Raw genomic sequence first — 15,998 nt, 5'->3', positions numbered from 1 at the left:
AATTGTTCAGTAAAACGTATATGTTCCAAATAGTAGGTTCATAGAGAACTGAGTGCTTCTTTCATGAAATATAGAGAATCGAGGTGAATGTAGGGCAGCATCGGTGTTCTGAAAGGATCTAGGAGGAAGGGGAGTGAATTTATGTTTAAGATAGATTTTGCCCATTTCAGAAGTTTGTTTAAGGCTAGGCCTGCCTATGCCTGGGGGAAAGAGATAACAAGACGTGTTTTCTTTTCCTCCCTTCTCTACCACACGGCTTTCCTTTAAATTCAGGTATAATATGGGTTACGTGACTTTTGTGTATCGTTTAGCATGGGCTTGGCAAACTTTCTCTTAAGGACTAGGTTAGGCTTTGTGGACCCTATGGTCTCTATGGCAACTACTCAGCTCTGCTGTTGTAACACAAAAGCCATAAATGAATGGGCATGGCTACTTTCCATTAGATCTTTCATATACACATAGTTTGCCAACCTCTGGTCTAGGACATTATTATTATGGCTTTATTATCATATGGAGATACATGTTTCAAATTCCAAATAACTGACTTGCAAATGAATTACTTTTTTAAATGAACTTGAAAAATTCCTCATTGCTTAGCATAAGTTTGGGGATGGTCCATGTATATGAACCTTAATTTTCCACTGACTGTCATTATAAAATTGATGATTTTTTTTTCTAGCCCTCTAAATATAATAAATTTATAGAACAGTAGCTCTTGGCATCGGAGAATTTGACATTTGACTGACCTGGAAAGTAATTTGTAATTTTGTTCATACATAAACATTTGTCAAATTGAACATAAAGATAGGTGCTGTCTCAATCAATATTGCAGCCACTAGGCACATGTGGTTATGGAGCACTTGTAATGTGTCTAGTCCAAACTAAGATGTCCTTTAAGTATGAAATACATGCCAAATTTGAAGACCTAATATGGGGACAGGCAATATAAAATATCTTACTAATTTTTAAATGGGTAGATTACATGTTGAAATGTTAATACTCGTATTTTGGATGTATCAGTTTAAATAAAGTATTAAAATTAATATCAATAGTTTTTACTTTTTTAATGTCACTACTAGAAATTTAAAAACTCACATGTGGCCTTTATATTTCTGCAGCACTGATGTAGATTGCTCCTTTGGCTCAAACTTGGTCTCACATTTTATTCACCCCCTAGTTTGTTCTAAAACATGTTTTGAGATCTTTACTGTGAATTCGTTTGGAAGTATAGGCTTGATTATGACTTCACAATGTATTATTTTAAGTTCTTAAATTTCACTATGTGTGTACAAACGGAAACAGTTATATTAGAATAGTAGAATTATGGTTGTCTTTTATACCAAATGTCCTTAAGTTATTTTTACAATTTAAAAGTTTTGGGGAGAGGGTTTTGAATGTAAGCACATGTTAATCTGATTTTATTTTTGGAATGTAGCTTGTAGACCCTGGAGTTAAAGCATGGACACCCACTAAAGGAAAACAGAACGTGATCATGTTTGTTGGATTGCAAGGGAGTGGTAAAACTACAACATGTTCAAAGGTAAAGTATACTTAATTTTAAAATAAAGTCATGGGGAAGATATGTTGGTATAAATCAAGTTTTATGTTAAAGCCAGGCTTTACAGTATTGTTGCTTTACAATTTTGTGTTACTTGATGTATCTATTATGTATTTGTGATAGCTTTTTATAGGATAAGAGGAAGGAATCCCATAGTCTCTCTTGTGATTGTTTTTTTGTAAGAATGGTAGACTTCTATATAACTATGCTATTTCTTTTACCAAAAAGACTTTCTATCCTTTAAGGAAGCGAGTGATTTTTTGAGAAAAAAATGTAGAATGCTTACCTTACCTTCTGTGGCTCAAGACTCCCTTTTCACAGTGTGCCACCCAACATAATATATTTCTTCATTTTATGTATCTTTTATGCTAATTTTTAATTTATTATAACCCCCGTTTTCCAAAATTGGGTATCTCAACTTTGTTATCACATTTTGTTTCACAAGCCTCAACTATGTTATAGTTTAGCGGAAAAAAAGGGTTATTTATTAAAGGATTATGTTGTTTGTTTTTACTTAATTAACATTAGTAGTAAACATTTTTTACTATCGTCATTTGTTGCTTGATTATTTTATGTCCTTTGAATGTGTCTGTATGATAGTTAGAATTTAAATTCTTTAGGAAATTTGCTGTCTTCAAAAATTTAATAATATTACTTTTAGGAGAATGTGAGTTTTACTTTACTCCTTAAGTAAATAATAAAGGTAAACAGAAAAAAAATATGTAGTAATTTGTATTTATTGATATTATATTTTTTTAATCTTCCTTTCCCAGTTAGCATATTATTACCAGAGGAAAGGTTGGAAGACCTGTTTGATATGTGCAGACACATTCAGAGCAGGTAATGTGTTGAAATTTGAAAACTGTTTTCCATAATTTTTATTTTCAAGTTTGAGAACTCATTAACTCTTTATCTTGTAGGGGCTTTTGACCAACTAAAACAGAATGCTACTAAAGCAAGAATTCCATTCTATGGAAGGTGGGTTTCTGTTTTCTATTTTGATACTCATGTGCTTCATTTCTTGTCTGTCTTTTTATTTTATGCTATCTGGTCACATTTAAAAAAAAATTTTTTTTTTTATGGGGAACAGTGTGTTTTCCCAGGACCCATCAGCTCCAAGTCAACTAGTTGTTTCGATCTAGTTGTGGAGGGCGCGTCTCAGTGGCTCATGTGGGGATTGAACTGGCAACCTTGGTGTTATGAGCACTGCGCTAACCAATTGAGCTAACAAGCCGCCCCTATCTGGTCACATTTTAATATATATTTATAAGCTTAAATCCTTTATGGAACAAAGTGGGGGTGTAATTAATAAATTGCTATCTTTTATTATTATAACATGACTCTCCTGATTCAGCCTGATAGATCAGAGTGGACATTGTTTAGTTTTTAATTCTGCCAGTACTTCCCTTTCTGCCTTACTTGCTTTCTGACCTCCTTCTGCTTCTCTATTTCTATTGTTCTTTTTAAGACCTATCTGAAGCATTCCTCGATTAAACACAGAGTGGTGAAAACCATACTGTCTGTTTCTTTAGTACTTCATTTTAAAAAGTTTGATCATCCTAAAATGGCTTATCTCAGGGAGAGATTCTGATCATTGCTATCCTTCATTTGATACATTATTTTTGAGTTAGGTAGTTTGTATGTGTTAGAATGATTAATGAAAAGAAATGAGTTTAGATTGAATTTAGAAGGACTTGAGGGAATAGCATTTTTCTTAACATTATTAATGTAAATGGTTTATTATACCCTTAGAAGAAAGTTTAGAAGCTAAAATTTGAGATAAATAGATGATATAATTATTGTTAGTCATTACTTTGTAATTTTTGGTTGGTCAAAAAAGCTGGTGAACTTTGGCTATGATGTGTTCTTTTATTAAAAAAAATTTTTTATTATTATTTTTTAGGATAATTTCTAACAAGCAGATTAAAGAATAATGTTAGGTATTTTATTTTTAGTTAAGAACTGTTTCTACTATAGATTTAAAAATCAAGGGACAATAAACAGTTATATCTTTAGGGTTCATAATTTGCAAATGATATAATGTAGCTGATAATTACTTGAACTATTGACCAAAGGCAGAGCATTAATTTTTAACCAATATTCTTAATACCATTTATTAAATAATCTCTCCCTTATTCATGTAAACTTAAAAAAACATACAACAGAATATGGACTAAAGTATTAGTGAGCATTGTTTCCTCTGGCAGGGCTGAAGGGAATGGGACTAGGGAAGGACTTGAACTGTATCTACAGTGTTAAATTTATATATAGCATTTGGGGGGGGGGCAGTAGATTCAGAAGTTTGTTATGTTATTTTTCTTGTCTTTTTTTTTAAAAAAAATACCATTTTAATTAAAATTTTAAAAAAAAGAAGTGAAAGCACTAAGTTTCACTTCCCAGTTACCAGTTTTTAACGTGTCCATCTGTGCTTTTTCTCCAATGGCTATATAAGTGAACACATAGATAGATAGATAGATAGATAGATAGATAGATAGATAGATAGATAATTTTAAATTGAATGGAATCTTAGAATGCTTTTTACCTTGATCGCTATAGTAGTCGTTATGTGGGTTGTGTAAATTTGTCAAACTCATCAAAATATTTAAAATGGTGCATTTTATTGTATGTGAACATACACTATAGTTGATTAAAAATGGGATCTTATGACACGATAGTGGTTACTCTTGTTGGTTATGTTGTTTCTTGATGCGAGTATTATGTTTGCCTTGTGAAAATTCACTGAGTTTATAATTTGTGCAGCTTTTTTTTAAATGTTATACTTCATTAAAACAATTACCAAAAAATGGGTTCTTAGTAATTCTGTAATAGACAATATACTGTTGAAGGTAATTATTTTTTATTATGTTGTTGTATTCTGTTGTATGCTTGTATATAATTAATCCTCTTCTTAAGAACATCTTTGATCATATTTCTTTGTACATTTATAAATTTTAATTGTATCTTTTATTTAAAAATATCTGAAATACAGGGCCGGCCTAGTGGCTCAGTTGGTTAAGAGCTCGCTCAAGAGTGCGAGCTCTGAGCAACAGGGTCACAGGTTCGATTCCCGGCCCGAGCTTAGCTGCCACTGAGCTGCCAACAGGTGGCAGGATGGCTCAGCTAACAAAAAAAAAGAAGAAAAAAGAAAAAAATATATCTGAAATAGTAATCTGTATCTTCTTTTTCAACATTTTCTTGCCTAGTCTCATCAGCTTATTTCCCTGGATAAATTTTAGAATTTTTTATTAAGTTTCAAAAAGAAAAATCTCCCTAAGATTTTGATTGGAACTACATTGAAATCAATTAACTTAGGAGAGAACTGAACTGACATCTTTACTATATTAGTATAGTTTCATTTAGGAAGCTGCTGTGTCTTTTTTGTTAAAAATTTTTATGTCCTTCAGTATAGTAGTTTTCTTTATTTAAATCTCACACATATGCTTATTAACTGTTTTTCTACTTGGTTTTTGTTGTTAATTTAGGGAAAAAAAAATTTTTTTTTTGACATCATATATCTTTTCCTTTTGATAGTATTGGTCTGTATAAAAAGTTGCCACTGATCAAAAGAATACAAATTAAAATGTGATCTCATTTCTTGATTTTCAAGTTGAAAAGATTTTTGAGGATTGTGAAAATGTAGTGAAATAGGAATGAAACTAAACTTTTGTGAGTACATTTTCCTTTTAAAAACCAAAAGGCAAAGTGATCAGATCATTTAATCCAAATTCAACTTGTAGGAATGTGTCGTAACAATTTCAAAAAAACAACATTATGTATATTTCATATTGGCTATATTTTTAATACCAAGACATTAGAAAAACCTTAAAAGGCCAATAGCAGGGCATTTATTTAATAAATAAATAATAAAATAAATAAATTAATGAATAATTATTTTAAAACAAATACTTATATTTACAAAAAATTAAAAATAATTAAATAAAATAATTTAATAAAACAAATAGCCATCTGATGGAATGCTATATGGACTAAATGTCGTGTCTTATAAGACTATTTAATTGTTTATAAAATGCTTGCTAAAGGATGTTAAATGGAAAAAAAGCATGTGGAAAAGAAACACTAGGTAACACAAGTTCAGTTACTGTATTAAAGATGTAAAAAAATTGAGGGAAACGTAACTTATTCAGAAAAGACATGCAGCAGAATCATACAGGATTTTGAAATTGGAAAACTGAATACTGTTTTGTGCTGATCTAGAAGTAAATTGCTATATTTAATACTTACTAGATTTTATTTTTCTAAATTGAAATTGAGATCATTATGACTTTTCCAGAAAAGATTAAAGGTATATATTAACAGTTTCCAAATTATTAGTATTTGGAAGTTTTGCTGTTGTGGTGGTGGTTATATCTTTTGTTCATGTTAAATAGCTACACGGAAATGGATCCTGTTATCATTGCCTCTGAAGGAGTGGAGAAATTCAAAAATGAAAACTTTGAAATTATTATTGTTGATACAAGTGGTCGTCATAAGCAAGAAGACTCTTTGTTTGAAGAAATGCTTCAAGTTGCTAATGCTATAGTAAGTAGCTTTCAATTTAACATACTTTGGCTGATTTAATTATAAATCCTGATTGAGTTTATGATCTATCTAAATTATTTTTTGCCTGTAAGACAGATTCCAAATAATTTATTTCTGTTTTGGGCACCTCTCCCTGTTTGAAAAGGACTTAATCTTCTCTACATTAAACATGAAATTTTCATGAGCAAGTATCAAAAACATTTTCTTTCTCACTTATTCATCTTATTAGTATGTATGAGAAAAAATAAACAAAAATTTAAGAATTAACTTTTAATAACTATTGAATTTCCTTTCTGTAAATATTTAAACTATAAATATTTACTTTAGATGACTTTTCAAAGATTTTCTAAATGAAGCATTTTAAAATATAAATCATCATTTAGTGTCTCTTTAAAATTGTAATGGAAATAATTGAGAAGAAGAAGCAGTTTATAGATAATCTGTAGCACATATTATGAGCCCATGTTTTGCCATTAGGGTTGTGGCAATATTCTTTGGTTGATGGTTAATGCTAATAAGTTTCTTTTTAGTTTTGCCTTTATTTTGACCTAGTGGAGTAGAACTAAGGGAAATAGCCTCACCTCTGTTTTATTGATTTTGGTTTCAGTATACACTCTTCTATTTTTTATTTTTCTCTGATTTACTTTTGCGACTCTTTTGCCTAGAATTCTTCCAGATCTTTGTATAACTTTTTCCTCTTTATTCTGGCCTTGGCTCCAATATTACCTCCAGAGAGGCCTTCCTTGACTACCCTACCTAAAGAAGTCTCCCACACCTCAAAACTGATATCCATCCCATTTTAATTGTTGTACATCTGAAATGTTTATTTGACTATTTATTATCAGTCTCCTCTGACTAGAATGTAAGTCCCACGAGAACAAGGATTTTCTTATTCATCTCTTTGTCTTAGGGACCTAAATATAGTATTCCTGTAGTAAATATTTATTGACTGAATGAAGAAGTAGTTGTAACAAATGTTTTATATAGCTTCGCATGATGAAATTGCATAAGATCAGTAAAAATATGTTTCTTTTCTATTTAAATTTTCTAGCAACCTGATAACATTGTTTATGTGATGGATGCCTCCATTGGGCAGGCTTGTGAAGCCCAGGCTAAGGCTTTTAAAGATAAAGTAGATGTTGCCTCAGTAATAGTGACAAAGCTTGATGGCCATGCAAAAGGAGGTGGTGCACTCAGTGCGTAAGTATCATTGATGCTTTTGTCCTATGTCTTGGGCTTGTGTGTGTGTATTTATGGCTTTCTTATTGATTAGTTAAAATATATTCCAATAATGGACCTAGTATGGTCTATAAAAGAGGTTTAAATAGAAACAATTTTGAAGTCGCTCTGATGTAGTTCTAACTAGCGAAAAGAAACTTGAGCTATATACCTTTGTATAATTAGCTTTGAAATCTGGAAATTTGTTTCCCTTTTATGTTTTCTCTCCACAGAGTTGCTGCCACAAAAAGCCCAATTATTTTCATTGGTACAGGGGAACATATAGATGACTTTGAACCTTTCAAAACACAACCTTTCATCAGCAAACTTCTTGGTATGTACAGTGGTGGAGATATAGAAAAATCTCCAAGGAATAGCATGGATCTTTAGGACAAATTAGAATTTCAATCCTGTGCTCTTAAATAGTTCAGGAAAATCATTTCCTTCTATGATTTATCTTCTTCACCTGTAAAATAAAGATAATGGTTTTCTGTTTCCTGTGGCTACAGTGGTAAAGTGAGCGATTAGATGGCAAGTTCTTTGGAAAAGTTTTAGAGCACAATACAAAAATATGTGCTTGTAGTAATAGCAGGGGCAATGGCAATAAAACTTTTGTAATGTCTCCAGGTGTTATAGTTAGAGAGCATGGAATTTGAAATTAAACCCTGGGCTTGAGTCCTTGCGTTGTCCCTTAACCTTTCTAGCTTCAGTTTTCTCACCTATAAAGTGTAATAGAAATAACTGACCTGCCTATCTCTTACTATGTATGTGCATGTATTTTGTATAAATGTAAAGCAAGGTATTCTATCCATTGTTAATTGTACTTCTTTGGTTCTTATAGGTATGGGTGACATTGAAGGACTGATAGATAAAGTCAACGAGTTGAAGTTGGATGACAATGAAGCACTTATAGAGAAGTTGAAACATGGTATATGAGTAGACAATAGCATTTTATCTCAGATATTCTCCTTGACTTCTTTTTAATAAAGCTAATATTAATTTGTTTGATATGATAAAACTATTACTAAAGTCAGTCCTTCAAATGTTTATATTTTTAGATGATTTTCATGCAAATCATTTTAAATCTCAGACATCTGAGCAATTATAGAATTGCATGTTTTATTTTCTTTCTTATACTTAAATTGCCTTAAAGTTAAAATTGAGGCTTTCATTGGGTTCCTTGAAGTAAAACAGGTTAAAAGTTAGAACACTCTCTCCTAATCTGTTCGTTTACTTATAAATTATATATATATATATATATATATATATAATAAAATATGTAGAACGAAATTTTTAAAAATGAGTTTAAATAAACACATATTTTCATCACTCTACATTGAAGATCACTCCAATAAGAAGTATATCATTGTCATTAAGAGCTCAGGTTCTTAAATCTTAACATACAACTTTTCCAAATTAACCTCAATTTTCTTAACTATAAAAAGTAAATAATACTAAGTATCTTCTTCATAGAACTGTGAAGATTAAATTATCTGATTTGTATAAAATGTCCAGTTCATCAGAAACATTCAACATATTATTATTGACCATTTCTGGTTTTTTCAAAAAGATATTACTCTTAATTTCTATGGCCACATACTCTGTTGCCTCTTTGCTCCTTCTCACTCATCTTGTTAGGAACCTGTGTCTTTACCTCTCTCTTAAATGTTGGTGTTTTTCAGGGATCATTCTAGGCCATCTTTCTCTAGAGCAGCGGTTCTCAACCTGTGGGTCGCGACCCCTTTGGGGGTCGAACGACCCTTTCACAGGGGTCGCCTAAGACCATCAGAAAACAAAAAGATATTTACATTACGATTCATAACAGTAGCAAAATTACAGTTATAGAGTAGCAACAAAAATAATTTTATGGTTGGGGGTCACCACAACAGGAGGAGCTGTATTAAGGGGTTGCGGCATTAGGATGGTTGAGAACTGCTGGTCTAGAGCTTCAGACTCATATCTGTATGTTTAGTAGACCATTTTGGATGTTCTATAGGCATTTCAAATTCAGCATATCCTTATCTTCCCATCCCAACCTCCCACCCCATTGTTATCATAAATGAGTGATAACATCTTCTCGTTTTGCCTGTCAGAAACTTGGGTCTTGTCACTCATACACAGCAGCAAAATGGCTTTTCAAAAGTGCAAATCTGATCCCATTACTGCCTCTGTTAAAATCTTTTCAGCAGCTTCCCCTTCCCCTTAGAACGTTTTAAAATGACTGCCACATCTTCTGCATCATGTTTTGATACTATTAGTGTTCCATGTGTCAGTCATGCTGAATTTCTGTCAGTTTCTCAAATGCACACTGCTGTCTCTCACCTCTGGGCCTTTGCCCTTCCTAGTCCCTTTGCCTGTTAGACAGGTATCCTCTCTTCTTTCTTCTTCTGTCTACCTCTCCCCCAGCCAAACTGGCTAGCTTATACTTCAGGTCTCTCCTGAAATGTCCTGCAGGGACATTTTACCTGCTTCCTAGGCTTAGTAGCACCCTTTGCTGTTTGTTTCCATTGCACCCTGTAATTGTTGTACTATGTATTCATCACAATTATTCAATGTCTGTCTTCCCTACTTAAAGATGAAAGGAAGTGTCATAGTTGTGTTTTTCATCTTTTGTGTTTGTACTACCTAGCTCAGTTTCTGGCACTCAGTAGGTCTTTAGTAAATATTTGTTGAATGATTGAGTCTATCCTTTATTGCCTGATTCTTTCCCCCTGCCTTCCACTATTTTAACGAGCCCTACTACTGCTTCAACCACCACACGAAACCGGGTAATATATTCCTAGTCAGTCTACTTTCTGACTCCTGGGTCACTCCTTATGTCTCTGCATTTTGCTTCAACTCCCATCTGAGATCACCAAGAGCCTCCTAATTTCTAATGTAGTGACCTTTCCTTTTCCTTGATTCCCAATATTTAACGGTGTTACCTGACTTTTCTATTTTCAGACTCTTCACTTGGGTTGCATGATAGTGGATTTCCTATATCGTAGCTTCAATTGTCACTTCTTTGTAATGACTATATATGTATTTCAGCTTTAACCTTCTCTACCACTGTTTAATTCTGCATTTGTAGCTGTCTGCTATGGCATTTCTTTTAAGATTTTGTACTGCCACTTCAAAATCAGAATGCCTAAGCAGCGGGTATAGGCACAGTACAGCCTTTAGGGAAAGTGGAACCGGATTTGCTTAAACTCCATTCTGGCCTACTTTTACGTCTCTTCTCATGTTTTTGCTTGCACAAATGCAAAGCTTCTACACTTTTGTTTGCTTTATTTTCTTCTTAGGTTTGTTTTCCTAAAAGATCTCAGTGGCCTATATATTTTTGTCTAAATTCACTAACTTCACACATTCATATTCTAGTAGTTCTGATACGTTTCTCTCTCATCTGAATTTCCTCTCTGATCAATCTACCTTTGCAACATCTCCTAACTTTTACATGTCTTCCTGATTTGATTGCTCTATAAGAAAGATAACATTTATGATATGTTTTGTGGTTGGTCTTTGTTTTCTTATTTTACAATGCATTTCACAATGTAACACTAAAAAGAATAGTATGAATTTTTATTATGATAGTGCAGTTCTTCCAGTCTGTTCTTCTGAAAGTGACATCGTCTTTACCAGGTTTAATTGCTAAACCCAGAAGCAGCATCTTTCAACCATCATCGCTAATTCTACTTCTTGCCCCATTTTTGAAACATATTGCTATCTTCTACTGCAATCTTTCTTCCCTCTAACACATAGCTGTTTTCTGGTATTTTTTAATAGCATATTTCAAATATGCAGAACAGTACAGAAAATAGTAGTAAATGCCTGCTCACTAGCAAGTTCAGTAAATTCTTGACATTTTTCCAAACCTGCTTTAGTTATTTCTGAGGGAATAAAACACTGCAGAAACAATTAAAATCACCTGTGTACCTCTTTTTCTTTCTTCCCATTCACTTCCTTCAAAATAAGGAATTCAAAATAAGCTTATTTTAAATTTATTGTTGTCCCATGCATGGATTTTATCATTCTTAAATGCCTACATTCATAAATAAAACAGCATTTTACTAAGAAAAAATTCAGAATGCCTAAAACCAAATACCTTTTTCATTTCTATCTTAAAGACATAAATAGAAAGTATTCTTTCTTCTTTGTCTTGTTCATTCTCTATATTTTTTTAAATTGAAATTAATTTATGTATAATAAAATGCTCAGATTATTTCATCAATTTTGACAAATGCACAATAATCCGCACTCCATCAAGAAACAGAACATTTCTAGAAAATTTATTTTCCTTCCCAGTAAATGCTTCATATTACAGGAATCCCAGAGTATATCCTTTTGGTTTCTTTAACTCAGCATAATATTTTTATGTTTATCCATGTAGTTGTACTTAACGTATAGCCTGTTCATTTCTGCTGAGAATTATTTCACCCACAGTATATCCATTTTCCAGTTCATGGACAGCTAAGTCAGACAACCTTCTAAAGTGTTTTGCCATTTTATATTCTCACTAACAATACGTGAGCTTTCTGCTTGGTCCACATCTTTAACTTTTGGTGTTGTCAACACTTTTTAATTTTCATCATCATGGTGTAGTTTGTCTGCCTTGTTTTCAAGTTTCTTGTATATTTGTTTATTCCATTTTCCCTGATAGAATCTAAGCTTCTCTAGGATAGGATCTGTCTGTGTATCTGTGTATTCTTCACTGCATTCATCCTATGATCTTGCACATGGTAACTGCTCAGTGAATATTTATTGATTGGATATTTTGTAAGTGTGTGCTTCAAGATGAACCCATGATTAAGGAAAAGATTAATTTTATTTAATGAAATGTACATCTCTCTAATATATCTGAATCATTTATATTGTATTTCAGGTCAGTTTACGTTGCGAGACATGTATGAACAGTTTCAAAATATAATGAAAATGGGCCCCTTCAGTCAGATCTTGGTTAGTTATCCTAAACTGTTTTTTACTTCTTTTATTTTTTGTTAAAATTTCTAAGAACAGATGCACTTGCATTAATTATTTTTACTATTTGGGTAAAAATACTTTAAAGACTTGTTAATATTAAAGCCAATAGTTAAATGTCAACATTCTGAACAATTAATCTTAAGCTATTGTTGATTTTATGTTTAAATATATTTGTTTTAGGGGATGATCCCTGGTTTTGGAACAGATTTTATGAGCAAAGGAAATGAACAGGAATCAATGGCAAGGCTAAAAAAATTAATGACGATAATGGATAGTATGAATGATCAAGGTAAGATGGTAGGTTACTTGAATTGGAGGACAATGTTCTGAATATCAGCAAGTTGAGAGTGTCACTATGGTCTTATGGACAAGATGGGGACAAATACAGACTGAAAAATTTTTTTAGAGTTGTAGCTTCTTGAAAGCTCTTGCTCAAAAGGTTATGATTATTAGATTGATTTTAGTTTAGTTCTAGACAATATGCTTAGAAACATAGACAAATTAGAAGTTGTATTTAGGAACTCTGGATGATAAATTAGGTTCTAAACCATGTTATAAAAAGAACAGATGTTGGATATTTGTTACCCAGAGAAAATTCACAGGTGACAAAGAGACATCTATGCAAAATAGGAAAAAGTGCCAGGCAAACATATTTCATTTTAATATGTGAAAAGATTTTCCATAATTACAGGTATAGTAGAATGGCACAGATATCCTTATTTTAGGTAGTGGGTTATCTCTCCTGAGTATATTAAGACCAAGGCTAGATGGCCACTTATAGGGGGGTTATTGCAGAGGGAATGCAGACATCATAAAAATTTTGACTAAAGGCCAATTCGTTTCAGAGATTGTATGTAACACCAGAAGAAATGCACCTCATATTCTAAGAGTTATCAAAACACTGGAGGGAATTAACTCATTCTTTATGTTACAGAAGGGATTAAAATACTACTAGTAGTCTGTTGATTACAGGTAGAATTACCTACTTCTGCTTACTTACATGCCTAAATTTATGATTTAAAGCTTAATAGTTTATTTAGAGCTCAGGTGAGCACTTTTGTTCTTTTTTGAAACATACCTTTTACCTTTCATATATACTTTGAGGAATAGTTGGATATGAGATATAGAAAGGATGGACATGGGCTTTCAGAATGTTCTGTTTTAAACAGAATGTTCTATTTTACTTAAACTGTAGGGTGAGGGCCAGCTGAGTGGCTCAGTTGGTTAAGAGTTTGCTTAAGAGCACGAGCTCTGAGCAACAGGGTCACTGGTTCGATTCCCACATGGGCCAGTGAGCTTTGCCTGAGCTGCACCTGAGCTGAGCTGCCAACAGGTGACAGGATAGCTCAGCTGGTGAGAGCACGTGCTCCTAATGACAAGATTGCCTGTTCGATGGTGGGCTATGCCCTCCTGTGACTGGGACTGAATTTGGCACCTTGAGCTGAGCTGCCACCCGGATGGCTCAGTGGATAGAGCATGCACTCTTAATAGCAAGGTTGCTGGTTTGACTCCTGCATGAAAAAATAAAATAAAAAAATAAAAAAATAAACTGTAGGGTGAGTACATGTGTTTTATTTTTTATAGCTTATAAATATTATAAACATTATTTTGAATATATTTCATGTTTAATTTTTTTAAATCAGGAAAACATGGCAGATGATAACATTTGTTAAATCTGGTGGTGGTTTAACCATTATATTTGTTTTTCTGTGTGTAAGATATTTGTGTATAACTGCTTTGATAATGTATACTAATTGTATGTAAGTGAAAGTAATTTACCGTTGCCTGCAGAACTTGATAGTACAGATGGTGCCAAGGTTTTTAGTAAGCAACCAGGAAGAATCCAAAGAGTAGCAAGAGGATCAGGTGTGTCAACAAGAGATGTTCAAGAACTATTGACACAATATACCAAATTTGCACAGATGGTAAAAAAGATGGGAGGTATCAAAGGACTTTTCAAAGGTAAGAAAAATAACCTCATCATTAGTTAACACACTGAAAGGAAAGAAAGTTGAAAAACTAAAAATTAAAACCAAGAAGTACTACCAGTCTTAGAAAATATATTGCTGAATTTCTTGTTATATTTAAGTACTTCTGGGATTTATAATGTGATCTGTGATTTATCTGTTTTCAGATTCAAGGTTAAAAACACTATTATTTTTAAAAATAAACTTCATGACTTTTGAAGATATTATATATATTAGAGAAAATTTAGAAAATAAGAAAGTAGAAGAAAAAAATTTAAAACACCCATTACCTTTACTCCTTAGATAATCCCATGGATCCTATTGCAAATAACATTTGATAATAGCTAGTGTTTTCTTCTGATACATTGTAACTATTTTCCATATTGTCAAATATTCTTCAAAATATAACTTTTAACCACTGAATACTATTCCATTTGAGCATGTATATTTATTTAATGCACTGCTTCTTGGTTGGATATTTAGGCTGATTCACCTGCTTCTATGTCAATATTCATTCTTGTATCGGTTTCTGTGCCATCTTCCATGAGGCCAGGGGTTTGTTTCTTTGATCAGAAACACAGTAAATGCTGAATAATTGTGTAATAATTTAATGTTTCTAATTTAGTGGTCAAACGTTTTTTTCAATGTATGTTTTTTAGGTTACAATTGAAGTTTAACATGTCTGTGCATTTGCTGGTTTGAATTTCCTTTGTGAATCACCTCTTAGGTTCCTTGTTTATTTATTTCATTTTTTCCCTTATTGCTTTGTAGTAACTCTTTAAAGTCCTTGGTTTATGTCTGCAAATATTTTTCCAGGTTTTCTCTTGCCTTTTATTTTTATTTATATTTTTTAATGAATAGACATTTTCATTTTTAATGTAGCCAAGGCTATTTATCATTTCCTTTTATTTTTTTTTATGCTCGTAAAAGTTTTCCCCATGTTGATACTACAATAGTCAGCTATATTTTCTTTTACTTGCTTTGGTTTTATTCTTTAGATTTTACTTTTGTCCCATCTGGAATTTATTTTGCTATGTATTGTGCAACGTAAAAAGATAAGTTTGTTTTTCCAAAGAGTTAATCAACTGTTCCAGCCATCTCTTAGTTTTTTTTTCTGTATATAAACACTACTAAAGTAAATTTACTATTTCAAAAAATAATGATTAAGCAGGCTCCAAAGATGAACAGTACCACTGAATAGCTTTCTAAAAAATGAGTATTTACAGAAGTTCTTATCACCTTTTGTCTTTTATACTTTTCTTATTTTCCTTGCTTGCTATATCCTAGTTTTTGTGACAAGGAGAAAAAATTAGATAGATATGTTTAAAACTGGTTATAATGCCTAACGTCATGTGCTATTTCAGATAGTTATTAATAAACAAATTATTTCATCTTTCCCAGATGACCCTCTTTCCCTCCCACACACCCTTTCTCCTCCTCCTCCTTCTTCTTTTTCTTCTCTCTCTCTCTCTCTCTCTCTCTCTCTCTTTCTTTCTTTATTATTTTTATTTTATTTTTCAATTGCATTTGTCATACTCCATTATATTGGTTTGACAATATAATATATATTAGTTTGACAATATAATAAATTACTATGACAATATAATATAGTATGTCATACTATATTATATTAGTTTCAGGTATACAATGTAGTGAGACCCTGACTATTTTTTTTTTTTTAAAGATTTTTATTGGGGAATTGGGGGAAGGGGAACAGAAGAGTTGCTGTCCTTTTGTTCTTCAGTCTAGTTGTGGAGGAC

The 15,998-nt window shown here is 32.2% G+C and overlaps 1 protein-coding gene across 2 annotated transcripts in view; it reads left to right on the top strand.

Moving 5' to 3' along the window:
• SRP54 (signal recognition particle 54) overlaps window positions 1–15,998 on the top strand; it is a 39,512-nt gene that overhangs the window by 19,597 nt on the left and 3,917 nt on the right. For both annotated transcript variants that reach the window (XM_019644690.1, XM_019644691.1), the window contains exons 5-14: window positions 1,436–1,540; window positions 2,332–2,398; window positions 2,479–2,536; window positions 5,947–6,097; window positions 7,149–7,297; window positions 7,549–7,649; window positions 8,157–8,243; window positions 12,174–12,247; window positions 12,452–12,560; window positions 14,063–14,233. In XM_019644690.1, the coding sequence (XP_019500235.1) occupies window positions 1,436–1,540; window positions 2,332–2,398; window positions 2,479–2,536; window positions 5,947–6,097; window positions 7,149–7,297; window positions 7,549–7,649; window positions 8,157–8,243; window positions 12,174–12,247; window positions 12,452–12,560; window positions 14,063–14,233 (1,072 nt within the window). The remainder of the gene's footprint in view (window positions 1–1,435; window positions 1,541–2,331; window positions 2,399–2,478; window positions 2,537–5,946; window positions 6,098–7,148; window positions 7,298–7,548; window positions 7,650–8,156; window positions 8,244–12,173; window positions 12,248–12,451; window positions 12,561–14,062; window positions 14,234–15,998) is intronic.

The sequence above is a fragment of the Hipposideros armiger genome, unplaced genomic scaffold (genome assembly GCF_001890085.2).
Source record: "Hipposideros armiger isolate ML-2016 unplaced genomic scaffold, ASM189008v1 scaffold_90, whole genome shotgun sequence".
NCBI lineage: Eukaryota > Metazoa > Chordata > Mammalia > Chiroptera > Hipposideridae > Hipposideros > Hipposideros armiger.
This window is presented reverse-complemented; position numbering and strand designations above follow the sequence as displayed.